Genomic DNA, 10,081 nt, shown 5'->3' with positions numbered 1-10,081 from the left:
GACTAATAGCTGGCCCCTGTGAATAATAAAGCTTGTGTTTCTGTGGGCAATCCAGAGACAGAATGGTCCTTGTCCTCAGAATACTACTCTACCCCGTGGCCCTGACACAGTTCTGATGAATAGTGAGAGCAGCAAAGCTCAAGGTTACACCACTCACAAGTTAAAGAGTAACTGTGAGGGATGTTATGTAATTCTTTCCTTTGAGAAATACTACATTCGATGGAAATACGCCTGGGAGGCGTTTCAGAATTCATGTGTTTTTCTTTGTTTTTAATAAGTTTAAGATGAGCTCTTTTTTTGTTGTTGTCATGACAATTTATTGGTATTTTTCAACAGTAACAGCATTGCTACTGTTGAATTGTTACAGTTGGTGACCAGTTTTTATATGCAGAAATAGCTGCTAGACATAAAAAAAAAACAGTAAGGAGGACAATTTGTTCATTTACCTGTATAACCTTCAGGCTTTAGGTACACATCAGTATATTGTACTATTACCAACCTTGTTGCAATATCACACCAAATATAAAATGTTAAGAGGTCACAATTTATCCAGGGCTATTTAGAAATTACAACCCAGAGAAAAACATTCCCTCTCTGGTCCCTCTTTGGTGTACAAAACATTAAGGACACCTGTTATTTCCATGACCAGGTGAAAGCTAGGATCCCTTATTGATGTCACTTGTTAAATCCACTTCAATCAGTGAATAATCAAGACAAAATATTTCAGTGCCTTTGAACGGGGTATGGTAGTAGGGTGCTGGGCGCAACGGTTTGTCAAGAACTGCAACGCTGCTGGGTTTTTCACGCTCAACAGTTTCCTGTGTGAATCAAGAATACCAAGTGTATCAGTTTCCTGCTACCTCATTAATTTGAGTGGGTATGTCCTGTAAATAGAGTTTCCTCTAAATGTTTACAAAAGGTTGATCGCCAACTTGTTTATCCCACCTTCAGAGATTATATTTCATGTCTAAAAGAGCTTCAAAATATTGACAAAACTATTCTGGAGCTCTGTGTTTGGACACCCTATCCCATAAACAAAGTCTATTCTATCCATATCATGGACATTCGGTGTTACAGCGTGATTGACATTTAAAGGCAATGTCCCCCGTTAGTGGAGACTGTATATGTCGGCTCAATCGGAAATTACCTTTACATTTCTATCCCAAAATCTGTAACGCTTCAGTCCTAATGCTGGTTAAGCAGGCTCTGCCAAGGGTACACACTTAAACAAGCACTGGTCATCTGTTTCCATATATATTTGCTTATGCACTCTAACTGGATCGCAGAGCAAGAGCTTGACAGCATCTACTGTACACGAGACTTACCAGTGCATCATTTCTAATTTTAGCCATAGGATAATATATTTATAGTATTTTCCCTGAAGTTTCAATAACGAATTTCATATCAAACTGCAGTATTTATGAAGACAAATCTGAGAGCATTGGTGAAATATCCATTCACAATATCCCTGTTCAATTTGTACTCAATAGACTAGAGTTGAGCTCTTCCCTTAAATGCTGTTGCTGAGAAAAACATATCCAATGGTTAGCTTTACATCATGATTGCAGCCAGGGATCTCTCATAGTCTCCAAAACAGCCATCACTAGCCCCAGCATGATTAACAGAGCCATGTGACCAGGCCCTCCTGAAGCTGAGTTGGAAATCTTGATACGTCCCTCTATAGCCGGGTGCACCTTCTTCCTCTCAGCAATGTAGCTGGCCACCACCGATATGTCCATGTCACCTGAAAGAGAAACAGACACAGATAGTTTGCGACGTCAAGAACATTTTTTATTTTTTTAATGGAGCAGTTCACCAACATTGCTTGGTCTGATAAGTAGTGGTTGTACAACAGAAAATGACCAAAGGGTTCCTGTTCATAAGGAAGTTGTGAGTCTGCAGAGAGGAGCTCACCCATAAATATAGATTGTCTACGTCGCAAATAGCGCTCTTTCCTTCCTGTGCCCTATGTAGTGCACTACCTTTGACCGGGACCCTGGTCAAAAGTAGTGCACTATACAGGGAATAGGGTACAATTTAGGACACAACCATAGTGTTTTAATATGTTCAGATCTGTGAGCTCACCGCTGTCATGTTTCAGGTTCTCCTCTTTAATCATGGAGAATCCGTCTCCTCCTTCCACCATGTATGAGGGCAGGACCACCTTGTATAGCCTTCTGTCGTCCAGAGGCTCATAGACAGGCACTCGGCAGTCCGTACAGAGCACACTAATACTCCTAGCGCGGTCCCCAGGGGGCCTCGACATATCATACTCTACATGAAATCCTATTGAGATTGTACAAGAGGGAAATAAAATCAGTCCAAAACACAGCGGGAGACCAAACACCTGTCCTCATTCCTCTCCCTCACGTAGTTTCCTCAATCTGTTGCTGGACCTAACTTATATGTAACCAATATGTAACAAAAACTAAATTCAATAAAGGTGCACAGGCTCTTGGGGATAGACAGCTACTAGAGACACACTGAGTGTTCTACTTCAATCAGTGTAGATGAAGGGGAGGAGACAAGTTAAAGAAGGATTTTTAGGCCTTGCGACATGGATTGTGTATGTGTGCCATTCAGAGGGTGAATGATCAAGACAGACTTAAGTGCCTTTGAATGGGGTATGTAAGTAAGTGCCAGGCGCACCGGTTTGTCAAGAACTGCAACGCTGCTGGGTTTTTCATGCTCAACAGTTTCCTGTGTGTATCAATAATGATTTGTGGGGGAGTCTTTGATGGTTGAGGGGTAGCTCTCACAGGGAACTGTGGGCGGATCTTGGATGGTTCAGGTCTCTGATTCGACTAAGTGGGGGAACTGTCGATGTGACCCTGGTTGCTCCTGTGGATTGCTCTGGATGGGAGCGTCTGCTAGATGACTGAACGTAATGTAAATGTTGAGCGGCTTCACTGCATGCATGTAGATTGTATGTTTTTTTTTTTTTAATCATTAAGATTAAAAAGATTGGTCCACCACCCAAAGGACATCCAGCCAACTTAACACAACTGTGGGAAGCGTTGAGTTTATTTTTTATTTTTACAGGGACAGTGCACATTAATCAACGTTTCAGTAAAAGTGCCGGTTTTAGCCAGCCGGCTAATTTTCAACCGCAGTCCATGGGCAGGTTATTAAAAACAATTACAATAACAATACAGACAATCATTGAGCACACGCAGAGCAACATAGGACAAGCAAGATGTAGCATGCAGACAAAGCAAAATAGCACAAAAAGCAACAAGACAAAATCCATAAAAGCAACAAAGTGTTTCCACACCTCACAAGCTACAGACAACATGGGAAGCGGCAATACACAACTAGGGATTATGTTCACAAATCTGATTGGCCTTTAGCCATGTCTTCATGTTTTTTGTGAAAGTGTGATAGGTGGTGCAGTTATGTGTGTCTGATGGCAGTGTATTCCAGACATGGGAAGCTCTCACAGAGAAAGCAGATTGACTAAAGGTGCTTTTCCTTAAGGGAACTATACAGTCACCTCTCATGGCAGACCTTGTGGATCTGCTGCCATATGTTTGGGTTTTCTGTTTAACAAAAGTACTGAGTGGAGGGGGAGCCAAGCTATTTACGATCTTGAATACAAGACATGCATCGGTGTATTGCACAAGATTTTCCCAACTCAGGAGCTCATGCTTTCTGAGTATGTAACAGTGATGATGGCTATTGGGCTTCCTATCAAGCACTTTGAGAGCCTGTTTGTAGACCGACTGAATGGGTTTTAATGTTTGGGCCCAACTAGTCAAGCGGTATGTTAAGTGGGGAAGTATCATAGATTTGATGTACAGTTTTGCTACCTCTATAGTAAAAAAAATCGTATAAATCATAAATTAGCTAGGTTGAGTTTGGTTATTTGAATTACCTTTTTCACCTGCTTTTTAAAAGAGAGGTTGGAATCAAGTATGATGCCAAGGTACTTAAAGTCAGATACCACCTGGACCTTCTCCCCTGACACATAGACATCTGGCTCAGTAGCATCAGTTGTTGGAGTCAACATTGGCCAGCATCCCTGTGGAATGCTTTCGACCCTTTGTAGTCTATTCCCAGATGAATGAGGCTGTTCTGAGGGCAAAGGGGGTGCAATTCAATATTAGGAAGGTGTTCCTAATGTTTTGTACACTCAGCGTAACTGCCCCTGCATGAAGTCATATTGTGACCCTCTGTACCAATTAAAATAAAACAGTGTCTGATACCTGATACTTGAAGGAATTCCCCTGTGTTCCCTCCATATCTCCTGACGGAGTGCTCAAAAGCCTTCCTCAGAGTAGATCCCTTCAGCTGAACCAGATCATAAGTGCCTCCAAACGGCAACACAGCAATGAGGTCCTCCATCGTGATGGAACCTAACAAAAGACATTTCACTCAGTTTCCTCAGCCATTGCTGGAGTTTATTCTCTCTCTTAAACACACAGGGACGGTTTCCTGGACACAGATTAAGACTAGTCCTGGAGAAATGGGAAAAAAAAAAAAAGGTGTCCAAGATTATGCTTAATCTGTATCCAGGAAACGGACCCATAAAGGCACACACACCGTTTCGACTCTGCTCATCTATGGATGACCGTATCGATCCCCCTTGGAGGATGCAGGAGCTAACATGGTTCCACTGAAGCTCATCTGCGTATTTGATGTTGTGGTGTACCTACAGCGAAAAAACAGAGAGGATTTCAGCAGGTTACATCATCAGTAGGTTACAGACTGGCCCAAAGGTACCTGCTTTGGTTAGCTTGTCTGAGTACTACTAACTCACCATAGCGTCACAGATTAGGTTTCCCAGGTTGCACTCTCGGAACCTGCACTCTTCAAACGTTCCATTGAGATACACCAGGGTTTCCCCCACATACTGGGAGGAGTAATTTGCCAGGGCCTTTTTCCACTCGTTGACTTCAGCCAGAATACTGGGGTCTGACAAGACGGAATCATATACACTTACTATATACTCCATACAATATATGAATTCTAATGCGTGTATACATTATAATGATCCTGATAGTGATAATAACAGTGTTGACGTTTTCAATGAAAAAAACTAGCAGATCGGTAACATTGGTGAACTCATGCTTATCATTGTATTAAGATATAGTGACAGTGGACAGAGAGACATACTACTGATATACTACAGTATAAATAAAATATCACCATGCACTACAAGTATACAACTACTGTATAACACCATGCACTACATGTATACAACTACTGTATAACACCATCCACTACAAGTATACAACTACTGTATATCACCATGCACTACAAGTATACAACTACTGTATATCACCATGCACTACAAGTATACAACTACTGTATATCACCATGCACTACAAGTATACAACTACTGTATATCACCATGCACTACAAGTATACAACTACTGTATATCACCATGCACTCACTGCTGATGCAATCGGAAGTCCATTTCACTGTGTACGTCCCAAATGGCATCCTATTCCCTATATAGTGCACTACTTTTGACCAGACCCCTATGGGCCCTAGAAGTAGAACTACTTCCTTGACAGGACTAGAGGTAGAATGTATGTGCTTTGATTGGACATGAAACAGGCTACGTTGTTTTGGAGTTTCTATGGTGCTGAGGTTAGAAGGAAACCTCTGGCGCGTTCATTTACATTTCCAGTCTGTTGTTGTTACTTTCATGTTCAGTTCTGGAATAAATTCACTCTAGGCCCCATAATTCCTTACAAAAACATATGACAGTTTTACCAGATGCAGGTGTTCTGAAGAAAGGGTGCCTATGGGTCCTGGTCAAAAGTAGTGCACTATATAGGGAATAGGGTGGCATTTGGGATGCACTTACTATCAACTTCCCCTCGTTTTACTCAGCAGTACTGTACTCACCCTCTGGTACAGAGCTGTCCAGAAGGATGGGGTTGCCTGTGGACTGGAGCACGTTGCCAGCTTCGTCAAACGTCACCTTGAGGTAACCCAGATATTTCCCAAAGGCAAAGGCCTGCACCACAGGGACGTCACGCCCACCCTCTGACCTTACTATGACCGGGTAGGGACCTGCCGGGACCTCAGAGGAAGGCTGTTTTCCTAGAAACGGTGAATGTAAACCATGGAATTGATTAACATTGTTAATATCAGTCATCGGTTGCATTGTAATCATGCGTAAGAAAACAGCGTTGCAATTTATACAACGCCTAAATGACTGTGGGGTGAATAAAGATTCAATGCAGTCTTCTTGCATTGCTATTTTCTGTGCTTTCCCACCACATAAGTGAACTGTATAGGCCTCCATTCAAAGGGAAACCTTATAGGAATCACGTAATCACTCTCTTAATCCCTCCCTTAGTCACTTATTCCTCTCTGGCTCAACTTAACCCACTCTCCCCTACAGTTTATTGAACGTGCAGGTGTGGGAAGCAGACAGTTTAATGGCCCTAACAAAACATTCCAACGTTAATCATGGCTGCTGCTGTGGAAAAAGCGGTTAGCAGCACAGCTCAAGTTAACAAAGAGTAAGGCTATGATTGGCATCACCGGAGAGGCCGGTGGCAGGTACTCATCGTTTCAGCTTTTTGCACAAAGGATGAGATGGTCACAGTCATTGGCCAAGAGCTGCTGAGGCATAAAGTATATACATCTACTGCATGTGTAGCAGAAACAGCATGCTTAGTGTGTTGGCTGAGCTATTAGTAGACCTACTTCCTTGACAGGACTGGAAGCAGAATTTATGTCCTTTTGATTGGACATGAAACAGGCTACGTTGTTATGGAGTTTCTATGGTGCTGAGGTTAGAAGGTAACCTCTGGCGCGTTCATTTACATTTTCAGTCTGTTGTTGTTACTTGATTTCACTGTTGGATCACTTCTCTTCTTGAACTGCACTCTTGGTTAAGGGCTTGTAAGTAAGCATTTCACGTTAAAGTCTACACTTGTTGTATTCGGCGCATGTGACAAGTAAAGTTTGATTTGATTTGAAAACTGTGAAGACAGCCAGGGACACATGTTCAGTTCTGGAATAAATCAACTGTAGGCTCCTTACAAAAACGATGACAGTTTACCAGATGGTGTTCTGAAGAATTACAGCGGCTAGCTACTATGATTGTAAATAAGAAAAGGAGCCTATAGCAAACATTATGCCTACCTGTGTACAAAAAGGTGTTACTATGTCCTCCGATGACCACATCCACACCCTTTACCCTTCTGGCTATTTCTTTGTCTGTAACGAAGCCAGAGTGACCAAGGGCGATAATCTTGTTGACCCCCAAAGTGATTAGTTTGTCAACCTGGAGCTGGAGTGCATCAATCTCATCCTCAAACACTAAGTTAGGTCCTGCAACAGAATGGGGAACAAAAAATGGTTTTACACCAGGGTCATCCTCAAATGTAGCTACGTATGGAAAGGCATCTCAAAATCATATTTGCTCCAAGACAAAAATAGGAATCAAATATGAAGCAACCTGGACAAAGTGATCAATATGGATTATTGTGAGGACAGAATGAGGGATATGAATAACAATGTACGAAATGAAGCAAAATAGAGGAGGGATTGAGGAAAAGAGGAAGAGACTTTAAGAGAGGAAGACGGATGAAGAGGAGCTAGAACTTCAATCAATTGTACCTGTTTGTGACAGAGCGGGCGTCTCCTTTGATGTGTATCCCACCACGCCCACTTTCTTAGAGTCCACATCAAATACCTTATAAGGGAAATAAAGGCCACTGATGCGTGGGGCTAGTGTGTCGTCTGCTTTGATGTTAGCACTGAGGACTGTGCACTTTACCTCCTGGAGAAACGGCTTGATAAGTCCCTCCACTTTATTGTCAAACTCATGATTGCCCAGAGCCTATAAAGATAGTTCAAAACCACAGGAGACTGCTTAGGGGAGGAAGGCTCATAATATTGTCTGAAACGGAGTAAATGGAATGGCATCAAACACATGAAAACCATGTGTTTGATACCATTCCATCCATTCCGCTCCAGTCATTACCACAAGCTCATCCACCCCAATTAAGGTGCCACCAACCTCCTGTGTAATCAAAACAAAGGTAAAAGTCATCCCCAATATTTCACCTGTTAACAAAGTGTGCAACAAATCAGCCATAATGTTCAGTAGTTATTGTGCTGCCAAGTTCATCTTAGAAAACAAACAAATATATTTTTAGATTAGTATATCTAACCTAATCGAATCAAAAGTAATATTTGTCTTCATCTAATGTCTACTAGCCTCTGCCACAGGCTTTCACCTAGCCTGGTTAGCGGAGCATAAGAGTAGAGGCTACATGTCTACTAACAACTGATGGAATTAAAAACATCTCTGTGATTGGACATATCCTGGGGTTGGCTTCCCAACCATAATATAAAGATGCCTGGAATTATTCCCGGGCCAGTGTCACTCTGGGAATTGTAGTCCTTTGTCAGGTCTAGTTTTACCCATTACCTCATTGACACGTTACTCCAGGTTACCTGTCCCTTGTACATCACAGATGTCCCCGTTGTACCTGTATCTTTTTGTTGTTGTTGGGGGGGCTTTCAATTTAGGCTACTGCTGTTGAGAGTTGTATCGTAGAATGCACAAGTTAAAATGACGAAATGTGGCAGTACATGGGCAGTTTTGCTATCTCATTCACTGACAGACCTTAGAGAGATTTTTATAAACTGTCAGAAATGTCCAGTGGATCAACTACCAGCCCATGTTAGCTAGTTAGGCTAACCAGCTATCTAAATCTTGTAGTTATAATTGCCAGATTATGTGCCCAGAGGCCTCGACTGCCAGGGGGCCCCCATTGATTCTGTCACTCAGGTATCATATGTTACTACACCGATAAATTACAATATATATCAGGACCTTTGCCACCTAGGAAATGTGTGTGACCGAACTTTCTCAAATAGTAGTTGAGTACCCCAACACTAGCCCATATTTATATTCATTCTTACCCAACTAGGACTAAACGGCTTACCATTGCATCGTAGCCAAGTTTGTTCATAAAATGTGCAGCCTCAGCTCCCTTATAGACATTAAACCAAACGGTTCCTTGAAATTGATCGCCTGCGTCCAGCAGCATCACATTTTTCTCTCGGTTCCGGATCTCCTTTATTTTCGTAAATCTCCGTGCCACCCCGGCAAAACACGGAGGCTTGGTGCATTTGCCGGAGTCCTTGCTTGTCTCCTCAACCCGTGCGTGGACATCGTTGGTATGAAGCAGCGTGAGTTCCCACTCTTCAGTACAAACATGACTACAGATGCAGAGGTAGAATAAAATGCTCTTCACCGGCTCACGCACTCCCATTTTATCTGCTCGTTGGCAGCGCAATGTATTAGAACACTGAAGTTATCCCCACTACTTTCAGTGACTGCACCAGAAGGCGTGGACACTGTTCTTCTCAAATCGTAGCATTTAAGAGAGAGGAAGAGAGAGAGAGAGAGTAATCTGGGCAAAAGATTGTGCCTTCCCACGTACACATTCTATAGTTATAATATTGTAGTGTCTTCTTAGCTTTTACCACAGAGGTGTATACAGCATATGAAGAACATTTCTGCTATCTGAATTGTTCAATTCAATCACCACCCACACACTGAATTATGGTATAGCCGTGGGATGTAGGGGTGCTGAAGCACCCCCTGATAAATCACAATTTAAAATTAAAAAATGTTCTCACCAAATTACTGCACTAGGCATTTATTACACCTGTATGAGCAGAGAAAAATATGAATTGACAAAATTCCCCCCACCCCAACCAATCAACAGCACCCCCACCCCAAAACATCTTCCCGCTGCCATGCATTACATCATAAAGATTAAGCACACTAAGCAGACATTTAGACATGCACCACTCCTCTTTGCAGTCACTCCACTCTCTCCCTCCCCGAACCAGTATCTGTTTACATACACTTGAAGTCAGAAGTTCACATACACTTAGGTTGGAGTCATTGAAACTCGTTTTTCAACCCCTCCACAAATTTCTTGTTAATAACAAACTATAATTTTGGCAAGTCAGTTAGGACATCTACTTTGTGCATGACACAAGTAATTTTTCCAACAATTGTTTACAGACAGATTATTTCACTTATGATTCACTGTATCACAATTCCAGTGGGTCAGAAGTTTAGATACACTA

General features: G+C 42.2%; 1 protein-coding gene across 1 annotated transcript; it reads right to left on the bottom strand.

Annotated features, from left to right (window-relative positions):
- Positions 1 to 292: 292 nt before the first annotated feature.
- On the bottom strand, positions 293 to 9,367 carry LOC106571277 (snake venom 5'-nucleotidase). Its single transcript, XM_014144145.2, has 9 exons — positions 8,923 to 9,367; positions 7,586 to 7,808; positions 7,109 to 7,297; positions 5,858 to 6,055; positions 4,760 to 4,914; positions 4,543 to 4,651; positions 4,206 to 4,355; positions 2,086 to 2,286; positions 293 to 1,744 (listed from the first exon to the last, which is right to left on the bottom strand). The coding sequence occupies exons 1-9, from the start codon at positions 9,250 to 9,252 to the stop codon at positions 1,557 to 1,559; spliced, it is 1,743 nt and encodes a 580-aa protein (XP_013999620.1). The 5' UTR covers positions 9,253 to 9,367; the 3' UTR covers positions 293 to 1,556.
- Positions 9,368 to 10,081: the final 714 nt, after the last annotated feature.

This window comes from Salmo salar, chromosome ssa15, assembly GCF_905237065.1.
Source record: "Salmo salar chromosome ssa15, Ssal_v3.1, whole genome shotgun sequence".
NCBI lineage: Eukaryota > Metazoa > Chordata > Actinopteri > Salmoniformes > Salmonidae > Salmo > Salmo salar.
This window is presented reverse-complemented; position numbering and strand designations above follow the sequence as displayed.

Excerpts from the sequence above, each read along its gene's own strand:
- LOC106571277 (XM_014144145.2), bottom strand. The coding sequence starts at position 9,252 with ATGGGAGTGCGTGAGCCGGTGAAGAGCATTTTATTCTACCTCTGCATC. Across the intron at positions 7,809-8,922 it reads AACTTGGCTACGATGCAATG|GCTCTGGGCAATCATGAGTT; the intron begins GTAAGCCGTTTA and ends CTATCTTTATAG. Across the intron at positions 1,745-2,085 it reads GAACCTGAAACATGACAGCG|GTGACATGGACATATCGGTG; the intron begins GTGAGCTCACAG and ends TTTCTCTTTCAG.